General features: G+C 39.5%; 1 protein-coding gene across 4 annotated transcripts in view; it reads right to left on the minus strand.

Moving 5' to 3' along the window:
• Nucleotides 1-26,893, minus strand: part of LOC117505204 (dachshund homolog 2-like) — a 99,834-nt gene that overhangs the window by 36,057 nt on the left and 36,884 nt on the right. For all 4 annotated transcript variants that reach the window (XM_034164777.1, XM_034164780.1, XM_034164779.1 and 1 more), the window contains one exon: nucleotides 811-926. In XM_034164777.1, coding sequence (XP_034020668.1) covers nucleotides 811-926 — 116 coding nt within the window. The remainder of the gene's footprint in view (nucleotides 1-810; nucleotides 927-26,893) is intronic.

The raw sequence follows: 26,893 nt of genomic DNA on the forward strand, positions 1-26,893 counted from the left end.
TTCTCTCTGCAGATCTTTCCCTTATTGTCTTGTTTGTCTCTTTCCATCTATGATTCCTTCATTCTTTCTTCTGTTCTCTAGCCTCAGATCCCTCCATCTCTGTCTATTCCTCTATCTGTCCTTTTCCTCGGCCGTAGTTTTTAGTTGCCGTTGTCTCCTGGCAATGTTTTCCTCTTCTGTCGCTCTTTTCTCAAAAATGAAAATGAGGAAATGGATGGAAGGATGATGGAAGTAGAGATCATGAGGATAGAAGGTTTCAAAGGAGAAGAAAGGGAGAGATGACATCAGAAGAATTGGATGACTAAAATAAGATGGAAAGGAGAATGGATAACAAAATAAAGGAGAGGAAGAGGAGTGGCCATTAAAAAAGGAAGGGAAATAGTGAAAGAGGATGAGAACGGAAGTGAGCAAAGGAATGAAAAAGGAGAGGGAAGGTAGTGTTGGTGACGGTAATAGGAATCAAGGAAGGAGAGAAGGAAGGCAATTCTTGACTGGAGGAGGGAAAGATAGGAGAAAGGATACAAGGGAGGAAAGAAAAGAAAACAGGATGAGTAAAGGTGGCGTCAATGAAGGAGGGACAAGGAAAAAAGTGGTAAAGATTTGGAGGAGACAAAAGAAAAGATGTGAGTGAAAGATGGAAAGGAAGAAGTAGAGTAATGAAGTGGAGACGGGGAGGAGAAAAAAATGACGATAGTGCAGTGGAACGGAAAAAGATGAGTGCGGTGGAGAGAATAAAGAGTGGATACAAAAAGAGAGAAGATTTCAAACGGATAGAGGAAATTAGGGGGAAAAAAAGAGGGAGAGAGTTACCGGTGTGTGAGAGCAGGTTGGGGGACAGCAGGCCGGGGAGGCCCGGGTGCAGCAGCCTGGAGCTTTCCTGGATCCCTGCCCCAGAACAACGCTTCGGAGGACGGCCCGGACGAGAGCTGCAGGGGGACAGAGGGGGGGGCATGAATTAGTGTGACACGGATTCCGACTTTGGAACTGTTGATGCACTTCTTTAGCTGGTGGCTGTAAGATGCACAGAGCCGATTACAACTGACACCCACAGGGGGCGACAATAAGAACACAAAGCTGTAAATAAATGATGAATGTGTAATCAATACGCCGTCAGGGTGACAGCTCACCTATCAGGCCACTGATGCATTTGATTGGTCCATTCAAAACGGGTGCAAAACTGGAACAGACTGACAACCCTCAAATTTCTAAAACAGGTAGGAACAGTTGCCAAGTTAAAAGGTTAAAATACCCCCCCACACACACCCCCAGTTAAAATTAAATGTGTGAAAAATGTCTTTAAAAAAAAAAATCCATCTTATTGGAAAGTATAGAACTGGACGCAAGTTATAATAAATTTGGTGCAGATTTTTGGTTGTTACTGTACATCAAATATGACTAATATCACACCTGACAATATTCACCCACTCTAGTACAACTAAATCTGATCATGTATTCCAAATATAACACAATGCTAAAATACCCTCAGCCGTATGACCATTTGTTTTCTTTATAATTTGCACTTGTTTAATTAGTATCCCAGTGCAAAGTGTATATAATTATACGTTTATTTACATTATTAAGACGCTACTGTCGTACTTAAAATTTGTACATGTTCAGTAAAGCCCCTGTATCTATCAATCAGTCAAATATAAACAATATTTACATTTAAGAGCTTTAAACAATAGCGGAAGTTCGCTTTGAGTTAAATCACTTGGTCTTATAAATCACTCCAGGGATGTTATCAGGTTACAAAAAAAAGTGTTTCCAGTTTTAGAAGTGATTATTTCTTGCTAGCTTTTACACAAACTAAGCAGTTAGCAGCTAGCTAGACCAAGAAGTGACGTCACCACGCTAACGTCCGCTGCATGTCTTATAAATCACTCCAGGAATGTTATCAGGTTACGAAAACAGCATTTCCAGTTTTACATAATATATGATAACGGTGCTGTATTTAGCCAAAAATGAAGCAAAGTTATCGGCTAGCGACACCAGGAACTAACATCACCATGCTAACATCTGCAAGATCATACCATAAAAATAGGAGCAGAATGCAATTTTTTTATTTTTTTTTTAAAGCCTCTTAAAATATGTCTATGTTAGCCATCTTTGAACTTGTCCAAGGTCTGTGTCCCAAAAATGTTTCCTGTGAATTTGAAGACTCTGGCATTAAGAGGACTGGACTTAATGCTGAGGACGGACGCAAAGTCTTCGTATTACCCGATGGCAATATTTGATGACCGTGGGTAAAAAGTGTTCTGTATAGTTTCATAAGAGGTTATGACAATAAATGCACAGAGGTGGAGTTTTAGTGCCACTAGATGTTGCGCTACAACCAACACCTTAGACCAGGGGTAGGCAACCTGTTCCAGAAAGAGCCATGAGGGTGCAGGTTTTCTTTGCAGCCACTGACTCCACCAGGTGATTTTACTGATTAATATCACTTTGAGCAGATGGAATCAGTTAATCAGTGAAATCACCTGGTGGAGTCAGTGGCTGCAAAGAAAACCTGCACCCTCATGGCTCTTTCTGGAACAGGTTGCCTACCCCTGCCTTAGACCAAAACACCAACTTCCCTTTGGACACGCTTTCCCCAATCACCCCTCTTTCTCCTCTTTGCTCCTCAGCATAGAGGAGAAGGAACGCCAGTTGGAGCCCATTTACAGCTTGACGGGCTCTCTATCTGGGAAAACCCAAGATCTTTGTTGACTCTATTCTGACCCTGTTCTTGGTTGGAGCACATTTAATCTCCGAACATGGTTTCTAGGGAAGTTGGTGCTTGTCGACCATCGCCAAGTGTCTGAAGGTGGGGCTCACATATACAGGATGTGCATGTGCAGTACTCATTTGTACTAACCCTGTACATGTGGCTGGTTCAGTATTGAAATCAATGCAGCAGACAAACTTGGATTACAACACACACAGGCCTGACAGAACCATATATTACGGTAACAATTTATTACAAAGAAATAATTTGCATGAATCATTAAATACATAAGGTCCTGGTGTTACAGCCTCTACTTCTGGTTTCAGTGTTCATCACTTTTCCAGCCAGTTTTCTTGAGACAAGTCAGTGGACAACCACATCAAAAGTTGAGTGGCCATGCTGCAACAGGACAAGTGAGGGAAGCCACCAAGACACCCAGACAACTGAAGGAGTTACAGGCTTCTGTGGTTGTGTGCATGTGGAGAAAGTGCACCCAGTGCAACCTCTGTCTGTTGCACCCACCAGTTATACAGCTTCATGATGAAGTGGGACAGAGGAGGATTTCCTTAAAAAGAACCTGTGTAATTTGAGCTATAGTTTTCCAAAAGGCACATAGGAGACCCAAGCTGAGATTTGATGTTTTCTTCTTTTCCAGTTAAGCTGTGAATGGAGATGAAGCCAGCAAATGTTGCACCATTCCCAGTTGCTCCAATCACAGAAGCCTATTCAACTTAAGAGCTGTCTTGGTGGCTTCCCTCGCTAGTCTCCTTACAGCATGGTCATAAAGGAAACTCATATACTATGAGTTCAAAGTAAAGACAAAGGTCACCCCACCCACCATACAAAATATTTTTAATAATACCTCGTCTTGAATGTTTGGGCTTTTATTTAGTATTCAGTACACAACTGCTTCACAATAAGTCTTAAAAAATTGTTTTTGTCAGTCTTGGCGCTTTTACTGTGAAGCAGCTGCAGGCAGGAGAATGACTAATTCATCACTCAATAAAACTTGAACTTAATCTGCATTTGGACATTTTTGTGTGTTTGTCAGCAGAACATCAGGTGAGGCTCGTAAATGAGAGCTAAATTAGCTAAAATACGCCAACACAGGTCCAAACCCGCATCTTGCACATGAATACACAAAGTACACGTACAGGTGAGTCCGATTACACGGCTGCACGTTACCCTCTCACTCACACACACACACACACACACACACACACACACCAACACGTAGCCTGCTGCATTATGCATGTGCACGTAAGCATCAGCAAACACACGTATACACTCCAATAAGCGTACACGTGCAACTAAGAATAACTGTGCACAAATGTGCACGCACAGGCGGCGTTCATGCAGGCCAACTCTCGGCAGGGTGGCTAAGTAACAGATGGCCGTCCAAAGTCATTTACACCTAGAGAGAGAAGAGGGAGGGGCGCACCGAAAAATAAAAACCTGAACAAGGTATCGCAACAAAGTCACGTATGAGAACAGAAGAGGATACACGCAACAAAGTACAGTTATTTCAGAATGGGAATACTTGATCAGAGGAATTAGAACAGTCGTCAGAGTCAAATTACCCGAGACCCATTAGCCTGGTTCTGTTCCCCCAGGGAAGACATTTGAACAGTTAAACAAGGGGGGGGGGGGGGGGAGTATTTTCATGAAAGCATGAGGAGATAATTTCAACATATTGTGCAGTCATGTCCTTTAGAAAAGCACAAAGCCGTGCTGGAAGCACTTTGAGCAGATGTAGATAAGATAATCTCCAGTGTCACTCTGAGACTCCTTAAAGGATGCTTACGGAAAATATTTTTGCACTAATTTACTTAAAAAAAAAAAAAAAAAAAAAAAAAAAAAAAAAAAAAAAAGAATGCACATCTTTAAAAATAAATAAAAGGGCACAAATCAATCATTCCTGCAACCCCTCCCACCCTCTCTGTGATTGACAGGTTCAAATTTGTGATCAAACAACTTTTTGAGGGGGGGGGGGGAAATTGCAGGTAAAAGCAAAAACCTGCTCCCTTTAGAAAATTCTGGGGAAAAAAAGTGTGAAAACAAGCACCGCAACTCCATCCAGGAGTTCTTTCTTCCCATCACTGAACATAAACCACAGACAGGAAAAAAAACTGGCGTAATTCCCACAATGTGCTTTTGAATTTGATTTAAATACACTCAAATAAATGCAGTCAGGCTTCACTTTGATCTCATTATTTGCTGCGGTCGACCACTAAAATAACTGCAGTTCAACTCTGCTGGAAGTGAACCACAAGCTGAAGGGGGGGGGGTTGTCTGCTAAACCCGGCTCTGATTGGGCAGACATTAAGAAGGATGCACTCAAGATTAATTAAGAGCCTGATTTATGGCTCGAGAACCAATTTTAGCCATTTTTGAAGGACGTGGTCAGTGGAGACGTCTGGGGCTGAATGTGTTGAGAACTTTATATAATTTCCAACAGAGATGAATAAACAAACTGGAAGAGCACTCGGAGCACATCTTCTGTAATAATGGAAAACCACTGCATCTCCACCAACCAACACAAGCAGTTCTGATATATCCCCTATCAGATTTCTGTAAAAGCTACAGTGTGTAGGATTTAGTGCCATCTAGTGGTGAGCTTACAGTTTGTATTATGGTATTCCCATTCATAATTTAATTTCCCTTCATATTTTTGCCTTCTTTTGTGATAAACTATTTGTAAGATTCTTTGGTTTTTTTTTGTTTTGTTTTTTGTTCAAAAATTAGGGTGCTCAAACTTGTTAGCCTGCAGTAGCAACCCGAATTCAGTTTTACGTCTGCGCTGCAAAAGGCAGAGTAAGTATGTCCCTTTTGGGCCTCCTCCATGAGGGGGCCCGCTCCCATTCAAATGTAGACATGAAGGACTCATTCTAAGGTGATGAAAGTCCATTGATTATTTTTGCAGCTAAATAAAAAGCTTTAAATAAAAAAGAAACCTATAAGGAGCTAATGAGACACAAATCATCATCTCCACTGATCCAAACATCGTTTCTCCAGAAGGTTTTTAACAAAAATCAGCCACTTCTCAGAGATCCTGAAGAAGGCTCATTGGAGGTCACAAACAAGAACACAGCGACAGAGTGAATACCGCCCTCTGGTGGTCTAATGCTATCCAGCGCATCAGTAGCTTTGTCAGTGCCCAAATATTTTTGGAATTCATTACGCAGGTCTTAGTGAGGAGGATGGAATGAAAAGGGAGAAAAGTGTAAAAAGACGTGAAGAAAAAGTGAGTGAAGTGTGATCTCCTCTGTGAGAACGGAGAGTGTGAGGCAGAGGAGCATGAAGGAATGAAAAACATGAACCTCCACTTTTCCTCTGAACTCTGCTTCACCTCTTTCTATCATACAATAAACCGACTATTCTCTCTCTCTGTGTGTTTATAGCAGGTGGGTCTGCTGTGTGTGTCCGTGCTGCGTGTGCATGCAAAGGACACACGATATTGCCTTCTCATTAGCCGTACACTTCTTTGTTCAGAGTAATGACTGCAGTGCGTGTGCGTGAGTCCCGTAGGGTTGCCATATGTTGGGCATTAATCCTCGTCAACGGTCCACTCTCCTTCCTGCACCGAGTGCAGGAACAAAGAGCGGGTCACACTAAAATAAAAGTACATTTACTCACCACATACAAGTGTGTGTGTGTGTATACAGTGATGGGCGTATCTGCACTCCGCCGACCTACATGTTTTGATCACCTCCACAACAAAGCTTCCTTCTCTGGGTTTGGTTTCTTCATTCTAGGACAGGTTAGTCTGTGACCTCTGACCTCTGCGTTGACACTATACCTTCACACTGTGTAAGGTTGCAGTGAGTAATCGATTAACTCGATCAACTCAAATCATAAAAATTAACGAGGTGTACTTGTAGCAGGCAGTCGATTGGCAATGATGGTTTTATTCGTGTGGCTTCGAGTAGGTGATCCTGGAAACTTGGTAACCAAGTAACGTCTTGCTCGGTGTGGAATTAATCATCATACCTAGGATATGTGTGACAACACAAGTGCAAAGTTGAAGTCTTAAAATCACCAACTGTAGCAATCTAACACTACCAGATGAACAAATATTAGCATAATACTTGTTTGTCGTAATCAAGGTCAACAAGTCTGTTTTCAGGTTGCAACATGCTAACTGGTAAAGTAAGCGGCTGGATTACCTTGGCTAGCTAGCTCAGTCACTTTGAAAACATGTTGATCTCCAAATTGGTGCCTGACCCCACCTAACTCCTGGACAAACCATAAATGGGTAAAGAGGTGGAGCATAAGCAAGATTGTTGGTCCCTTGACGGGATGAATGAAGCTCCCCCAGCTTGTAGTCACCAAACAAGCTAATGCTAACAAGCTAACCTTAGTTGGGGTGTCTAACATTTTTGTTCACTAGGTGGTGGGTTTCATAACAGGTGGCCTGGGAGCAGGTATTTAAAAAAATATGAGTGGTATGTAATGCCTCAGCTCTAGCACCATCAATGTAGCTAACATCACCAAGCTATCGACACCTGCTAATTAGCACAAATATACAAAATAAACACTAAAATGTGACTCAAAAGAAACACTGGAGCACCAAATTGTTCGATGGTCCAATACAGTTTACAGCACAGCAAGGTGGACAGGAAAAAACAAACACGGTTGAGACCAAAGCAGCTAACTGTCTCTTCTAGCAAGGTCCTGCACCTGTTGGAACACTAGCTGTCACTCATAGCGACCACAGCCCTAATTGTCATGAATGGAGTCACTAGCTATAGTGACCAAAACCATTTATTGGACCAGGCTGTAAACATGTTAATTATATCTGCTGTATTATTGGGGATTTTAACATGAGGGTCTTCGGACAGAGATTTTTGGAGCCAACCTCAAGCGCTTGATGTTGACGCAAACTCTCCTGTTAGAATTCACCGGTGTTGAACCTACTGTGAAGTACTCCATTTTATTTACTCAGCCTAACATTTTAGCACCTTGAAATGAAAACTGATACAAATAAGTATTTGGACAGTGACACAATTTTTGAAGTTTGCGTATGTGCAACACCACAATCTCATGACTTCTAAAAATACCTGTTGGATGAAATTAGGGGAAATATCAAACAATGAATACTCACAAAAAAAAAAAAAAATGCTTTTAGTGACAAGTGTTTTGTTGTTGTTTTCTCCATAGATAAGGCTGGAGCCTTTATGGGTTTGACTGACAGGTGCACAGCACACCTGAAGCAACAAATACCATCAAATAATGAAAATAAAAGTGCATTTAATTTTTGTGGTTTATTCTTGTAATTTGTGTTGACAACACGAGCCGCTGTCGACGTAAACACCAGACTTACTGTATTTATAGACGAACTGGTCGAGCTTTAATCAATTTTTGTAATGATTCGCCGGTGGAGGAAGGCTTTATTTGACACCGTCTCACACTGGAGGAGTGAGGACACAAACACTTTTCAAATGCAACCGTTTTCACTAATTATACTCTCACAGAATTAATGAGGTCATAGTTTATTTTAATTAAAACGACACACACAGCAGTTTGCGTCTCTTTGCAGATGATGCATTTGTGTTCCTCAGTGACCTTTTTAATTGATGAAAAAAAACACACAAAATGTGCTGCAGATGGAAATTATGACGCTGACATTTCACAGCCTCGTAAACGCACCCGATGATCTGATGAGCCACCTTGAAGTAAGTCTTCCCACTTTGACACAAACGCACCCGCGCTTGTCCTCCCAAATGGCCGTTTCCATGGCGACGGAGCCTTGATCAATACTCCGTCATTGGCTCTTGATGGCCGGTCAGGGTCGGTGTCTCGCATACACACACAAACAGGCGTGGCGGTGAATAAGCACGGATTCACTAACACGTTTGACAGATTGATTTAGCTCAGACGGTGCAGAGGTCACATGCACACAGTGTAGTTTATCAAAGCGCGGCGCGGTCAATATGAGGGGTAGCGTGAGGGGTCAGCCCCTCTTTAGCTAAAAATCTTTCATCTTTCTTTCCCCTCAGCCTTTCCTTTTCCTTTCATCTCTCCATCACTCCCTGAATCTGCTTCTCCTCCCGGCTTTGTTTCTCCCATTTGTCTTCCTTTTCTGCATCCATGTTTTTTTAACAGTTTTTTTTTTTCTTACTTGAAATATCAGTTTGGATTCTTGTTTCTTTTTTTCTTGATGCAGAACTGGTTTTCTTTTCAGAACTTGATGAATATGTAGAATTTTTTTGTTGTTGTTGCAGGTTTTACGTCATTTCTAAAACTTCTCAAAGCGTCCAGCATGAATTTTTGTTTGTTTTTTTTCCCCAAAAATGTTTAGTGCAGCACTAAATTTCTCTCTCCTCCTTCATTATTTCATCCTCTGGTTTCTCCTCAGCCTTGAGGTCAAACGATGGCGCTTTCGTTCCTTCTGTCCTCCCTGTGTCTGTCTTCCGTCTCCCCTCTCGTAATAAATCCTGTGTCTCTCTCTCTCCGTCTGTCTTTGTTTGCAGCAGCAGAACAATCTATTCTTTTTAAAGAGACACCAGAGAAATGGAATATATGTCTGTCCTCACATGCCGGGGCATCATAATCATGGACACTCACGGAGCGAGCGAGAGAGAGAGATGGATGTTTACTTTCCTCAGAGCTTCCGCCTCTTTGATTGGACAGATGAATGATTTCATTGTGTGTGTGTGCGCGCGCGCTTCTCTCTCTGTCCCCTCCCTTTCTTTTTGACAGCAGGAACAAGATAGACGAAAAGAAAGCGCAAGGTGGCTGACAGTCAGTACTGACTGATAACGCAAGGAGAGCGATAATAATCAGGTGAAAAAACTTAAAAGTGACTGAAGGGAAATCTGAAAACTACATTGATTAACTGGTAACACTTCTTTCATCCCTCACTTTCTCTTCTCCGCTCACTTATCTCGCTCTCTACTATTCTTTCAAGATGCTGCCCGTCATTGCACGTCAGCGTGTCTCATCTGTTGTCCCCACGTCTCCTTCTATCATGTCTCATCTATCCAGTTTCAAGTTCACGTTTGTAGAAATATAAACATTATTGGTTGTTATGTCTAACGCAACTGAAATAAGTGAAAAGGAGAGAAAAGTAGTGCAACAAAATCAGACTTTCTGGGGACACGTAATGCATCAAACACTAAACCCCGCCCCCCACCCCTCCCCTTCTAACGCATATATTTTTAGTGTTTTCTGCTGCAAGACTTGCAGAGCCAAGTGCCATAAAACACTTTGCTTGTTGATGTGTTCATGAGCTGCCGTTAAATAATCTAAAAGGACAAGCAGCATTTTAATCTCACTGAGAAGTTGAACACAGTAGGAAGAAATATAACGCAATGCTAAAATACCCTCACCCGTGTGAGCATAAAAATAGGAAACGGAATGTGACCTTTTGACCTCTTAATATAGGTCAAGGTTAGACATCTTTAAACCTGTCCAAAGTCTGTCCCAAGAATGCTCGCTGTCAACTTGAAGACCCTGACTGGACACCCTGAGTGCAGATGGACGGAAGGACGCACGCAAAGTCTTCGCAATACCCGATGGTCATATTTTGGCCTCGGGTAACAAGACGATGCACTCGGAGCGCGTTAATGACGCCCACCTTGTCACCTGACAGATGAGAGCAGTCTCAACTTTCACTTTATGATGTCATAAGGTGAATATAAGAATTGTAATACAGAACACAATAAAAGGAAAACTGATCTTGGAATGTTGAGGAATTTGAGGAGATTAAACAAACATAAATCAGGCAGAATTTGCTCGATTGTTCCCAGACCCAATGCCTTCACAAGATTTGATTCTAGACCAGTTTTTACATGTGCAAGGTAACAATTATCCAACATGGATTCAGTATTTTTACTGTCCATCACCACAGGACATGAGTTGGTCACAAATAAAGCTCTTTTATGGCAAAGTCATTTTGTTCACAACACCTGATTATAATTTCTAAATGGTTTATGTATCGGCAAGTTCAAAGGGCCTAAAACCAAAATGGAAAAACCTTTTCAACTTTTTAGACATTTTGGTTCCAAAACAGGTTCCCAGTTGGGCTACAATTATAAATGCTGTAGCCAGAAAATAAATAATAACAATAATAATTTACATATAGCAAATTGTGGGCTGTGTACGATTTAAAGAATTTTTTTAAAATAAATTTTTAAAAAATCATGAGGTCAACACTATTTTTTCCCCCCTCAAAGGTCTACTCACAACACCCCATAATGACATGAAACTTTTTCACATTGTCATTATGGGGTGTTGTGTGTAGAATTTTGGGGGGAAAAAAAATGAATTTCATCTATTTTGGAATACGGCTGTAACATAAAATGTGAAGCTCTGTGAATACTTTCTGAATGTACTGTATGTATGATAAATCTATTTATTGGGCACAAACATAAAAAAAGCAGGCACAGTGTTTACAAACCATAATGTAAGAAAATTAACAAGCTCAAAAAGAACTACAAATTTCTTTTGCCATGTCAAAAATTTGTCCGTTATACACATCGGAATAATAAACATCATCATCATCATAAAGTCAAGTAACAGTGCAAAAAATGTAATATTTTTCCACTAAGCTCTGTGTTTTCTGTGTTGCTGTGTGAATATTGTGAGAGCAACATTTGGTGCACACGTGATGCAAAACTGTAACACACAGCCTGGGGGGGTGAGCTACTTGTCAGTGGGTTTAATTGATGAAATGGACAGTCGCATGTTCACAGTGTGAAAGCATAATGCGGAAGAGAAAAAAGCCTGAAGTTTGCCCTCCTGTTTCTACACGCTTGCATCTCACTACTTTTTTTGAGTAAATCTTGTTAAACTGAGAAGTCGCAGAAGTCGTCTTATCAACTAAATTTTGACCTTTCTCCATCTAGTATTCGCCTGCCGCTCTACCAATCTTTTCGTCTCTATCCATCCATCCATCCTCGAGCGACTCCTGCTCTCTCTGACTGCAGAGGAACAGGTGTGCGACGAGACACGAGACAAAAACACTCGTGCATTTTTAACCAGCGCCTATTAAATATTAAACACAGCACACACAGACACACTTGAGCCGACGCACAAACGCTGACGAGACAACTTATACAGGTCGATGGACTAACGTGTGTCCGCGCACGCGTGTATGTGTGTGTGTGATGGCTTTAAGCGTCATTACCTTACTTTCATGGCATGTGGGCAAACACACACACATACACACAAAGAGTGCGTGCACATGTTAGCATTTAAGAGCTAAAACTATAACAGAACCAATGTTTTTTTCCGTTTCCTCTCTCTCTCTCTCTCTCTCTCTCTCGCCTGTTCATTGTCCTCGTCTTACCCTTACCACCCGTTTGAAGTTTTCATAACAAACTACAACAGGAAGTTTTCAATGTGCCACACTGAGAAGGAAGGTCACATGTGGTATGAATGAAAGGAAAATCAAAGAGAGGATGGAGGATTACAGAGGGCTGGAGGATATGGTATTAATCTAAACCCTCAATTTTAGAATTTTTTATAATTTCACTTTGTCAACAATCCATTAATGTTATCAGACTGGTATTTCACAATATAAACAGGCTAGCTTGATCGCTAACACACCACGTGAAACGCTAGCACCATCACCGACCATTAGCAAGTCTGGTTTTCCTTAAAAGATCCACTTTTATAAAAAGCCTGAAATAGCCTGACAACAGTAAATGGGTGCATTTCCAGACAGCCGAGAATCATAAATCGTCAAGTGCAATTACCAGCAGCAAGCTAGCTCCATAAAGCAACAGAGCATGATGGGGACAAAAAAAAAAAAAGATTAAAATGAAATTATGTAAAAATGGCATTAGATTTCTAAGAGGGAACCAATTGACAAAACAGGGAACCAATTGACAAAACAATCCAGTTAATGTCTGTCAGTGTAAATAGTAGCATTGCTAAGCATCTGTGTAGTACTTTGTCACAATTGAGTTTGGCTAGTAGCACCCTCAACAGCTAACTCTCTGTTTACACTCTGGAGGTGTTGTTAGCTGTCTGGAGTAAAGCCCCGTTATCAGTTTTACGCACCGTTGGAGCATTTTTTTTTTTTTTCAAAATACTACAAACATGGCAAAGTGACAGTAAGAATGTGTAAACGTCCTATTTGACGTAGCTCCTGTGCTATATTTTTGTTGTTCCAGACCTTACCTGTGTGAAGTGCTTTGAGGCAACTGTTGTGATTTGGCGCTATATAAATGAAAATAAATTGTAATTAAATGTTTGAAAACTTGGTACATTTATTTATTTACACATTATTTTTTTAACACTGCATTAGTTTAATGAGTAGAAACTCATGAGCTAATTAACATTATTGTACGGGGAACAACACAAAAGTGCATCTTTTGGCCATCGAACAGGTTATCATAGGTGAGGTAAATGTACAGTGTAATTAAACGTTTGCAACACTACATTAGCGAGCAGAAGCCGACAAGCTAATTAATGATATCGTACACGGCACAAACCGCCACTAAGCTGCTTCTTTTGGGCACTGAACAGACACTCATAGGTGAGGTACAATGTCGTTAAACCTTTAAAAACTCACTGCATTATTTATTCATAAAGCGCATGCTGCGTTTGTGAGCAGAAGCTAACAAGCTAATTAATGTTACTGAATGGTGCGCAAACAACTCGAGAAAACACTTTCTTTTGGCCACTCAACAGATGATCATAGGTGAGGTAAATGGGTTGTATAACAAAGCGTTATACGCCACAACATTTATAAAAGATAATAGACGTACCATACCAGCTTAGCCTAGCTGACCTGCTGTATGGCTAACGGTATTATCAACAATTGTTTCATAATTTTAACAGACATCATGCATAAACTATGTAGTTTTCACAAAGAAAACACATTCATGACGTCACTAACCAGATATTTAGCCGATTTTCACAAAAATTAGCAGTAGCATCGCTAGTCTGGGGGGCTTACTGGATAAATTTTTGGTCAATGAAATGATGAGTGACAGAAGTGAAGGAAGAAATTAATGAGGAGAGACATGTGACACAAGGAAGGAAGGAAAAAACCTCACTTGGCTCCAACCTCCATCAGTTGTTTGTTTACCCTTTTTTTCACCATCCCTCCATCCGCCTCAACTTTAATTTTCTGCACGTGTAATTCTTCATCTTTCCATCTCTTCCTCAGTTCCTCTCTTATTTTACCTGTCCTACTCTCTCTCACCTCAACCAATCTATTCCTCTCTCTCTCTCTCTCGCTCTGCAGTTAAGTCAGTGTAATGTAAATGATATGCCATCGATCGCCCCTGACAGTGCAAGGACGCTCACCTCTCCTGGTGCTCCTCCTCTTCTTCGTCGTCCTCCTGTCATCTCTCTCTCCCTCCACATACACTGTCTATTCTATCTCTCTTTCGCACACTCCCCCACCCCCCACTTACTTTTTCGCAGCTGGTCTTTCCTCCACCTAAAATATTTTCTCTCTCTCTCTCTCTCTCTCTGTCTTCCTGTGTCTCTCTTTTGCTGTCTCCTACGCCTGTCATCCTTCATCTCTTGCCCTCCCTTCTTTTTACTTTGCCCATCTCTCTTTCTTGTCGACCATCACTTATGTCTGTCTCTATCTCCATTGTTCTTTGAGCATCTGCTCACTCTACCTACCATCTTTTATCCGTCTTCTCCTTCGTTGCCGTCTCTGCGGTCCGTCTTTGGCTTGCAGACCCTTTTTTTAAAGGAACACAGACGACCACAAATGTCCCTAAACCTGTAAACGTAAAAATACTTTACACATGTTCTGTACTCAGAGGCGTATATTTATTAATTTGGTCCAAATGTAAGAGATTTGGCACAATCAGGCCGACTGATTCCTGCTAACACAAATCTAGAATGGTTGTATACATTGGTGATGTCATATCCACCACATGATGGAGCCGCCTAGGTTCTGGATTGCAACCGTCCAGGCAGACAACTGGTCCATCCACATCTGTCAAAGGTACCTTATCTGTCTGTCTGCAGTTAGGTGAACTGTGGCTGTCCCCTTGTCCTGTCCTAGCTGCTGGGGTTCTCAACACTGTGGCATCTGCATGTTGGGTCCTGTCCAGAGAGAAACCGGTGACCTAAGGCAGTGACTGGATGTCTTTGGTACCAGCCGCTTCAGCTCCTTGGATGCCCAAGGATTCTCCAAAGTCACTGCCTTAGGTCACTGGTTTGCTTCCAATTCTCTCAACCACACTCTGGAAGCACAAGGACCCTAAACACTTGGACCTTCAAACTCCTGCCAACGTATTTGCGCCTAACACCTTCTGTCCAATGACTTTATGACTCTGTTAGCTCTTCTCAGGCTTCTCTCCACCTCAAAGGCCAAGGAGACATGAATGTCACTGCAGGGATAAGTCAATGTCTCTACACATTTGACACTTTAACCACCGTAAGTACACTATCCATGGATGGATCCAGGAAGTAATTGAAAGCCTGGATCATAGTCTTGATCCATGACATACACAAACCCAGACACTTTGACTCCTGATCCCATTTCTTCACTACTCCAACCAGGTTGGAGTAGTGGATTGACTCCAAAGTCAATCCATGTTTCCTCCACAACAAAGTCAACTAAGTTGCCAATGTCCACAACCCAACCAATACCCAGTCCTTGCGAGCTATGAGTCGGACCCGCGACACATTCATGAGGAACGCTGGAGCAACCAGTTAACCAAATCAAAAACTTTGTAAGAATCAATACAAGTTACTACAAATTGTTTCTATTTTCCAAAAGGCTGTGTTTGTCCTTTCCGGGCTGTTTGGAACTAAAACTTGGCATTAGCTAGAAGTCCTAGTAGAGTTTTAAGTTTGTGATGTCTCTTCTTCAACATGTGAGATTTAAGGCTGGGTACAGTCATAACCAACATGTCACTGTCAGATTTAGTGGGTATTTCCTTATTTAAAACTACATAAATGGTTGCCATAGTGAAACAAACACACAATTAAGTGTCAAATGAAGACGAAGGAGAGGTGTGTTTGAACGTATTACATCTCCTCTATATTATTGCCTTGTTTGTAAAAGTTTCCGAGTGACTGGCAGAGAAAGTGAGGCTGTTTTGGGATGGCACTGCTCTACATACAATTTTTTAATCTGTCACTGTCGCAGATTTTCCCTATCAACAGTTTCTTTATTTCAAACATTTTACAATATTGATTTATCATAAAACACAGAGAAAAGTCTCACCTTCCACGGAGGGAGACAATTTAACCCATTAAAGAAATGTTCCCAGGTGATGCTCACATCCTTTCATTCTGCTGTCAGAAGACTTTAAACACCGAGAATTAATGCTTCTATATATCGCCAACAGACATAAATGACAAAATACACTTCATCATTGTTATGGCTGTCTGTGCACGTTTTTTTCTAACTCATCACACAGAGACACGTTTGTGTTTTAGAACTCTGCTTCAAATCATTTTTTTATGCCAATTTGGTGACAGCCAATAAAGAGTGGAAAAACAAATGCAGATAAATGAATCTTTTAATTCATAAACATAAATCTTTGAAAAGGAAAAAACAAGGATTCATCAAACCGGAAGTAATTAATAAGTAACCATAATCACTGCACATTTGTGGTTTTTAAGAGTATTCACCATTTTTAAAAGAAAGCGACATTGTTAAATTCAATCCAATCCACTTTATTTATATATCACTTTTAACAACAAAGATATTCCAAAGTGCTGCGCATAGAATCACGATGGATAAAACCCCAACAGTCAAGAAATAAATTAAAAATAAGAAAAATAACAGTAAAAAATAAATGAAATATGCAAAGATAAATAAATGAATAAATAAAAAAAATTGAGATAAAACTAGTGTGAATATTTGTTATAATTATTAGTTATTCCATCTACAAGCTACTACTTGCGAAGGAACAATAGTAACTATCATCACATCCAAATTATTACTTTCAGTAACATGAACATGTGATTGAAACAAAAAATAAAACCTAATACGTAACATGTTACAATACAATAACTGAATACTTCTACTGACTGATAAAAATGAGAATAAGCAATATTCTTTATCATGTGAATGTAATGTTCATGAAAAAATTGTGCAATGTTCAATAATAATAAACGTGACCTTAACTTCTAACTAAAAATTCATAAATTTACATTTTTTTCCACAACACTGTGGCTTTTCACATTTAACAGTGGTAACATGATAGTTAGCACTGCTGTTACAGCTAGCAGGCGCGCTTGCTTGATTTTTTCTCTTTTTTTTTGCACTATAATTACTGATATTTACGTGATTATTCAATTGTCAACCATTTTGATCAGTTGATTATTTTTAAATAGTTTTTTGTTCCAAAAACTATTGCTGTCCAGTCTTAATCACTTTTTTCCCCTCTATATTTCCATTATTTGTTCTTACTCTGCATGTTTTCCAAATCAGCATCCTTTGATTCTCCATTGTATAATTTTCCCCCCTTCTTTTTCCATCTTATCACTTGGTTTTCCTCTCCTCCCTCTTTTCCTCCTCCTTATCCAAATAGAAGATGGAGACAATCCAATAAACGCCAACACTCAACAGCTGGAGTGAAGCTCCGAGTCAGCAGAAAACTGGGATGACACCCTCAGCATCACACAGGAATGTCACAGAAAAAGAAAGATGAAGAAATAAAGAAAAGGAGAAAGGGAAGGGAGCAAGAAGACTGATTGAGAGAACAAGTGAGGAAGGACACAAGGGGAGGGAGGAAAGGGAGAAGAGAAGAAGAAAACTCTGGGGACTTGGAATGAGACGTACTGTATTACTCATGTCCCCATATAACACAAAGAAACAAACTCGCACACCGAGTCGCTCTGTTGTCCACTAATACACAAGGACACCAAAAGATAAACGCATTTTCCTTCTTCATCTCTCTCTCTCTCTCTCACACTTATTTAGACACGTATGTGTCACATGTATGCCATGTTACATGTAACCCAGATTTTTTTTTCCTTTTTTAAATTCTGACATGGCTCCAATACATATGATGACCTCTGAGCACTCGGCATTAAACGTACTTACAATTTTCCAGACAGACGAGTAAAACCTTTGGTGACACCTTGTCCTCATAATGGAATGCAGATGGACGTGCACCATTTTTGAGAATAAACTGTGATCATATATTCTACATTAACAACTTTTAACTTTCTAAAATGAATGCCATTTTGTTTATCATCAGTAATTACTCAAATATAATTACAATATCAAGAAATAAAACTAGATTAATGGTACAGAAAGACATTTTGAAATTGTACTTTGGAAAAATATCTACATATAACAATCACATCTTCATCGAAATTAATAAAATTCTCAACAGATTCTTTGAGAAATTGTGGGAGTTATATTTAATATTAAGCCTCACATACAAGATGCATTAAAAATGTCTTTTGCACTACATGATCCCTTTAATAGTTATCTGTTTTTACTTTAAAATCTGGTCCTTAAAAATTAAAATCTGGATGAAGAAGTTTATTAATCAAAGGTTTTTACAGTATTTAACATAACGTGCTTAATTAATGATCGTTAACCCTGAATTGACTGTAGATAGCAAAAGACGGCTGCTTCGGAAAACAGTTCAACAATATTTCCAAGACTAGTTATATCTTCATCTGAAAATTACTTTAAAGTGATTTACTTATATAAAAAATGTATTTAACAGGTGTTTTGACGTGCAGCCAAAAAAAATATTGATTAATGGCTGTTTGCCATTATTTTTCATTGTTTTGTGGTTTTTGTTTTGTTTTTCTTTAGCGGCGTTTAAAAAGAGGGTGTTCTCATGAGCATGGCGGGCAGCCAGCTCTGTAGTACTGCCTGTATGCTTCCTCTTTTGGGGTAACCACTAAAAATTCCATACTTTTGGCGCCTTAAGTCTTTGGTAATTTTTAACCACCTTGTTAGCACTGGAGTTAAACTGGAGCCAAAACCTACCCACCCCAGCTCCCAGTTTGGTCCCTACACGGTTGCAAATATGAATAAATATCTAATAAATGTTCATATCATAACAACTGTGCAAGATATCGTAAAGTTGTACACTGTGTTGAGGCAGTGATGTTGTGATTTGGCGCTATATAAATAAAATGAATTGAATTGAAATCAGTTATTATGGCAAAATTATAACTGCCACCTCTGGAGGGCATCAAGTAGCAATAACATAACATGGGCAATGTATAGGGCAGCTGCAGTGACTAGCGGGGGAATGGCACCCTGTTGTGGATTGGTCGGGAGAGCCCTACATATCGTCTAATTTTTAATAAAATGCTAAGAAAGGAGCTGCTGGCCTGTTCACAGCTGGACGCTAGCTGTCAGTAAACTCAACCACGATCCTGCATATGCAACTTTATGGCTTTAAAATTGCCCAAACTAATGAGTTATATAAAAATTTACCCCCAGTGATTGGATAAATTAACTATAGAGACCAAATACACTTTTGGTACAATGCTCTTTATTTCTACTGTAAATTAGGACATTTTAACATGTGACTCTATGGGGACTGACTTGCTGTTTACAGCACCAAGTGGCCATTTGAGGCACTGCAACGTACAGCACTTCCACGTTGGCTTAATTTTTCAGCAGTGGGGATTGCCGCTTGGTCATTCATGACTCAACCACCCGTGAAGAAATAATCTTTTAATTGAACTGAGACTCCTCTGTCAGGGATTTGTACATCGGCTTCCCCGTTAATTTGCATGACGTTAGCAACCAGTGTGCAAAATCAAACATGGCTGTTCCTGCTGTTGACTGAAGGAGTGGTTTGGTATTCACTTGTGATCAGGTGTCAGAGTCACTGACCTTTAACGTTACAGTATACTGCAGTGTTTTAAACAGCCATGTTTTATCCAATCAAACCCTCCTCACCACACGACGGCGGTAACGCAGCGTTTTGACTGCTTTCTCTATTAACATGGAATGTGAGAACCCTGTTTGACATGTAAACTGTGCTTCTAAATTGATCTGCCCATGGCATCTGACCAACATAATACTCTAATACTCGCACTAAGTCCGAGTCCTTCTCATAGACGCACATAGAGGATGTAAGCCTGGATCCTACAATAAGTCCAGTTTTATGACTAGTGTATAACAGCAACAGCTGAATCAATATTGGTTTACACTGGGTCACATCGGACACATACACACACGCAGGCACGCGCAGATACAAAGCCGGCTTCGACACATGAACGCAAAGACCTCCACACACAAATCTCTCTCCTCACATAGATTCTTTCACAAAAGACAAAAAGAATTGTTGCAGATTTACACATGGAGACGGATTATCTTTTATTCTGTTTCACCCTTTGTAGGCGGTAATTCCACTTGGCCATATAAGGAAACACGCGCACAGCTATAATGTAATAAAACATGCACACATACAGAGTTATTATATGAAATGATAAACATTCAAAGAGTTGTAAAGTTTTACAGTGATGAACTAACATATCAACTTAACAGCTCACTTTCTCTGACTGCGGCTGTGCTTTAACGCAGCCATTTAAACCTTTTTTATTTCCCTGGCTTTTTTTACACACACACCCCCCCCCCCCCCCCCTTTATAAAAGCTAATATGAAGACAGAAACATTAAACTGCTTTATAGTGACAAAGTAAATTTAAAAGTGGAATTTCTTTGGCTACATTTCAGCAGAAAAAATCTTCAGGTCAAGAAAGAAAATGAAATGTAAATTTATAAGTCAAATTGAAATTTTATTACATGTTTGACTTTCCGTTAGGCAGTTATACATTACGGTTATTACTGGTGTTAATATTACCATTATCCTTATTAGTAGTACTATTGTTTAAAACTTTTATGAAAATATATTTTAAGATTTTTGTTTCATCATTGTTTTCATCCTCCAAATGCACAGTCTGGTGTGTGTGTTTTTTTTTTTTTTTGTTTTTTTTTTGGCAGTTTTCTGCAAAATCAAGAATTCCCTCCAATAACCTAGAGTGCCAAGGGCCATGTGGGTTACCAACTCAACTAAAGTAGAGAAGCTTGAATCTTCGACTGGACTGGGTTGCTTGACGTGAGGACGTTTCGCTTCAAATCACAGAAGCTTCCTCAGCTAAAATTCTTGCTCTGGTAGTCTGACTTCTGTCTTGACTCTTGTAGAGAAGAATAAACAGAAGCCAACAAAAGCTGGAGTTTTTTTTTTCTTCTTCTTCTTCAAGCTTCTCTACTATGGAAACCACCTGGACAACTAAGAGCCTACACAGAAACTCAACTAAAGCCCAAGGCAAAATGGCCATTTTTGGCATAAAAATGGCTGCCATTTCTAAATGAACAAATCTACACAAATAATTTTGGGATGGGAACAATGTCAATGACACTGTGCCCTTGTTAAATTAAAAGGAAAGTTACCAGTTTTTGAGAAAATTGGGTCCAAATACCCAAATTGGCTGTTTGACATAAAAATGGCCACCACTTCCAAACGAAGGAATCTATGACTATAATTTTTTTTTTGATGCGAAATATGTCAATGACCCATATTACACCTTTGACAAACTAGAAAAAAAAATAGCCACTTTTTGAGAAAATTACCTTTAAGTCTTCAAAATGTCTACTTTCACATTAAAAAATGGCTGCCATTTCCAAACAAATGAATCTACAAATATGATTTTTAGACGGGAATAATGTCAATGACCCATATTACGCCCTTGCCAAATTAGAAAAAGTTCTCAGACAGTTTTTGAGATATCAAAATAAACGTACGCCGAAAACGACTACGACGGTCGCTGTGCCACAACATAAGGTTAGCGCCCTGTCGGCCGGTAACCCAAAATTTTAAAAAATTGAGGTAAAAGACAAGAGTCTGATTAAATAAATCAAAGTAAAAAGCAAAAGAAAACACTGAAATAAAAACGAAGTCTGTACAGTTTTGGAGCATCCTTCAGTGAACAGATGAGATTTTTTTGTTGTTGTTGTTAAGACGCAACTTGTAGCAGAATGACGGAAAGAGACATGCACGCTGAAAGTTAAACTGTTCCTGATCAAAAGCACAGCTTCTCTTTTGTGAAGAACAATGGAGCAAGTGTTATGATGTGGGCATGAATGAGCTGTTAACTCCTGAAAAAAGCAGCAGGATGAATTCCAAAATGTCCAGTTCTGTTGTTCACTCATAATCTGCCAATAATTAAAAACTCACATTTAAAGATGGACAACGATCTGAAGTAGACGGAAAAAGGATTATTTTAAGGCTGTTTTGCCATCGTTAAGTCAGTCACCTGACCTAAAGCAGCAGCTTTTCACTTGCTTAAGACAAAGTGTCCCAAGAACAAGCAAATAGATCCCAGGGAGACACCCAGCCTCTAGTACTGTCTTCTGTCCTGGCTGTTGGGCTCTATTTTGACTCTCTGTAGCAGACTGTCTAAAGTGCATTTCTGTCTACTCGATCACATCCATATCCCACCAGACGATCTCACCCATGGTGTCCACCACAGTCGGCTCAGTCTTAGTGTTCTCCTCCAACAAACACAAGGAGTACAAGAACTAGTGTAAAAATAGCAAAAACTAGCACTATTAAAGTCTTGTATTTGTCCATTAGAGTTTTTAAACAGTTATTTCTTTGAGGAAATGTGCATCCCTGTGTACATTAATCTTGAACCCACCTATGTAAGGCGTACCTGAGCACTGTAAAACCACTAGATGTTAGAGCATCTCCTTTTCAGACTAGCATGTACATGACTAGCATTTGCTTTGCGCCATGTGTAAGATAGGGCCCAGTGAGTGCAAAGCATTTAAAACCAAACACTGAATATGACAGTTTAATTTATGATTGTCAGCTTGGGCCTTTAAAAAAGTGTGTGTGTGTGTGGGGGGGGTACAAGGACTCATCTTATTGAGAAGTTTCCAATCATCCCATCTGTGGTGTCATTCAGATAACAAAGTCAAATTGTCACTGCAAAGAGAATAAATGAGAAGAGGTAATATATCACCGATGTACTTACTGGAACAATAAATGTGCTGTATTTGCTTTGTTTGGCAGGAGAACACGCCCTGTTCATCCTTCTCAGATTAAACATTCAGACGTGTTTGCTTTGGTGAATACCAACAGGAGGTTCTGAAGACTTTTGGATTGAGAGGGGAAAAAAGAAAACAAAAAGGCACAATATTGACAGATTATTTTATTGATTAAACTTGAATGAACTTCCCCACAGAATATACCCCCCCCCCCCCCCCCAAAAAAAAAAATTGGTTGATGTTTCCCTTTTAATATTGGCAGTCATTTTTCCAGATGTCGTGTCATGTAACTGGTTACTAATTGACTAAATCAAAACACACAGTGAAGGCCTGTCTGTGGACATTGAGCAACTCAATTTGTGGCTTTGATGTGTCCTATGTTGTGATTTTGTCAATGGTATCTCATTACACACAAACTGACTTTATAAGGCTGTTAACTCTATCAGTTGGATCAGGCTGAACTTGAAATCCGTCTCACTCTCAGTTCAGTGTGTCTGTCTTTGGTGCCCTCTCTATTACCTGTATTTGTTTGTAGTAATATTGAAAGGTGTACGGCCTTTGGGTTTTAAGATTTAACTCATAAAAGATATCTTCTGTGGCACACTATAATTTTATTCCTTAGCATTTAAATAAGGGATTCATAATATGATTTTGCCAATATGATAAAAATTTGCACTGCCTGGAAACAGTTTCGAATTTCGACCCCTGGTGGGGAGAATTTCAAGCGATTACAAGCCATGACTTAGATTTGGTAGGGACGTCATACATCGTGTGGGGGCTTCCAATCTGCAAAAGGATGCTGGGAAACACACGGCGACTGCCAATTGCAGTAAAGAAATGCACTGTGATGTCAGCTGGCTGCTCTCTCAAACAAAATCAACTAAGATGGTGGAAAATGCTCTGAAACAGCTTATTTCTGGATAAATCTCATATATTTTGTAAAAGTTGGTGAGAAATAAACACTTTTAAATTTAAAAAGACTGGGTTTTTAAGCTAGATAACACCTCTGACGTGATTTACAAGACATGTTACGGATGTTGGCACACACGCACACCGCGGGAAAGTGCATCAAGCAGGTAGGTCAGGCCACAGATAATCTCAAAACCTCACACGTGTGCACGCACTTCCTCTTAGTCTGCACAACGGCAACAACGGAAAAGACAATATTCATTCACTATGGAATTCCTCCCAGATAAATATGTTCTCTTCATTAAAATGAGCAGTTGTGTTATAAAAATAAATGGACTTCATAATGCTTGGGTTTCAGTCAAAACTAAAGTTTGTCAGTTTTATGAAATCTGAAAGGCCGTACAGCTTTAACCCTCAAGCTATTTTAATATGGTAGGATAATTAGAGCGTCAAATATAGAAGAACAGGTAACTAGCAAGTATGTCGATACTTTAACACAAGTCTCAATGAACCTATCACTCATCCTTTGTGACAACCATGAGCTATTTTCATCCTCACTCTGGGCATCAAGAATCTGTCTCAATGCTTGTGCAGCTGTAAAATCTTGCTGTTCTAGCTCTGTTGGCTTCCCTGCAAAACGGTAAAATATAATGATTAGCGTTGGCAAATCACAATACCACATGAAGCTATTATACTGAAAATTGGCCGATCCTTGCAAAATTCTGTGAACAACTACAGGACAAATAGATTGACAAATTCATGGTAGGAAACATTTTTCAGATTAAAATTAGAAAAATGATGCACAAAATGATATGCCCGGGTTAATAAATGACCCCACTCTGTCGCTTGAGGGTTACGATGACGGGATTTAATATAATTTCAGAAAATAAAAAGTTATATCCGTCGCAGTATTAGCAAACAAATAGACGACTCTACTGAACTGAATTTTCAGTTTAAACCATTTTATTGATTGAGATTGATTTAAGACGTTTGCGACGTTGGTGCAGAATGGTTTCAAAACTTGCCGCTCAGTTTTTCGGATCTGCCCTTGAGTTTTTGACAATGTGTCAAAAACTGAAAATGAGTTTGCACTGAGGGTATCAGGTGCATGCTCCAGATGTCTGAATTCCTGCTCAGCAGTGAATGGTAACAACTTATGAGTTCATCAGTGTTTCCAGTAACAATCAGGGGGCAGTGTGACACATCAGTGGTGTGTGTGTGTGTGTGTGTGTGTGTGTGTGTGTGTGTGTGTGTGTGTGTGAGACACAGAGGTTCCCTTTCCTGGAAGCTGACAAAGTAAACTTTGTTTTTAATGCACAGGCTTGTTATTGGTCTCATTATGTTGTCATAGTCGAGTTAATCTGTTTTCTGGGAGTCTAGGCTGCTCTTGGAACTGTGCTGAGTCAGGCTCATCTCGCTATGGAGTCAGCATTAGTCTTCTATTAATTATAGCCGACTGATAATTCACCAGGTTTGTTCTTTTTATTGCACAGTGTGCTGTAAACTACGACGATGATGCAAATGAAGCTGTTGAAGGTTTTATTGTGACCCTTTGCAACTGATATCAGGATAGCCGTGAACGTATCACAGCCTTCGGATCAATATTGCATTATGACACACTCTCAAACATATAGACAGAATTCTGAGGTGTAGTGTGAACCACCGCTATGTTATGCAGACTGGACAATTTTTGCAACCTGTGGAAAAAGTGACAGCTTTCTATGAATTGATTATGGCAAAAATTAACATTATACGTTCCACTGGACTCTGTTTGATCTGAGGAATCCAACGGTACCTGATTCTTGAAAATCACGCATGTTTCAAAAGTTAAATGTGTAAAGATATTGCCATATTTGACCACTTGGTGGCACTACAGCGCTGGAGGTGTTGGCATAAAAGTTGGTGAAACCAAAAACAGGACTGCCCCCAGTAAGTGTACCAAATTTCACAACCTTTACAATACGGTTATCGTGTTGACAGGAAACTAAGTTTATATCGATCAGCTGTTGGGGGAGAAAAAGAAGAATGGATCATTGTGTTAATCTAACTTAGAATTTTTAACAGTGTTGTGTTTGTGCTATGCCTGCTCACACTTATTTCTTCTCATAAAAATGTAAAAAAACTGCAAACATGGCTTAAAATTGAACAAATCGTAAAACAAATTAAAGGGTAACAGGTGAGAAATGTGTTAAAACAAAGACTATACTGAAAGGTAAATTAAAAATGGAAAACACTCAAACAGAAGGCAATAGAGCAAAAGATGCAGAAGAAAGGGGGATAAAATGTGATAAAAGGCAAAAGATAAATGAAACAAAGAGAAGAAAAAATAAGCAAGGATACGCCAATGAAACTGTAGGGAGGAAGGAAAGACCAAAGTACCACAGATGTAAAAATGAACAAGAGACTACAGACTTAAAAAAGAGGAAGGAAGCAAAAATAGACATACTGCTAAGAGTTTTCATTGAGGAAAGGCAAAAATATGTAGCAGTGAATAAATAAAAAAAATGTAAGTGTAAAAAGAACAAGACAGGGATGGGGGCAGTGGGAGCGAATGATTAATGGAGGAGAAAAAGACATTCCATCTGTCGTGGACAGCCAGGACAGTGGAGGTGAACATTCGTCTTATTTGTGTTCGGTTAATATTTTCCATTTCCCAACAAAAGGCTCCTTCACCAATAGGGGTGGGGGGTTTAAAACAACTTGTATACAGCTTGATTTTGGGTCAGCACAGACAGACGTCCCGTCAGGCATTTTGACAATAAATAGACCACATTATTTCTCATCCTGCAAACTGGGCTGAGATCATGATCTTTCCAGAACATAAACAGTAAACTATTTTAAGGGCAAGAGTTGCTGTTGGAGAATCATTAGCCAAAAATGGCCGCATAGTGCAAAATATTCAGCAATTTAAAAAAAAAAAAAAAAAAAGGCAACATGTTGACAACAAGTAAATCCTCCAGTTTAGCAAATAGAAATATATAAGAAAAGGAATTTTATTAATGATATTAACATGCTTAAACATACTATTGCTGTCACCATCATTGTTATTGTTGTGTCAAATATTTTGGGATACGCAAAACTTATACTTGGGTCAAAATGGCAAATATACAAATTTTTATCAGTGTTAGTTGCTGGTCATGGACACCACCCACATTTAAAAAGAAATAGTATCTGCAGGCATTAGTTTTCATGAAAATAAATGAAGGCACTGGCTTTTGGATTTGAGCGGGAGTTACCTTTGTCTAAAATCTGTGACTTGTTTAAGATGGCGTCCCTCAGGGTTCCTTATAGAGAAGCTTTTTAATCAACATAGATTTTTTTACTTTAAAAAATTCATTTAAACTTCATTTGAAGATTATCAGTTGGTATTTC

The sequence above is a fragment of the Thalassophryne amazonica genome, chromosome 23 (assembly GCF_902500255.1).
Source record: "Thalassophryne amazonica chromosome 23, fThaAma1.1, whole genome shotgun sequence".
Taxonomy (NCBI): Eukaryota; Metazoa; Chordata; class Actinopteri; order Batrachoidiformes; family Batrachoididae; genus Thalassophryne; species Thalassophryne amazonica.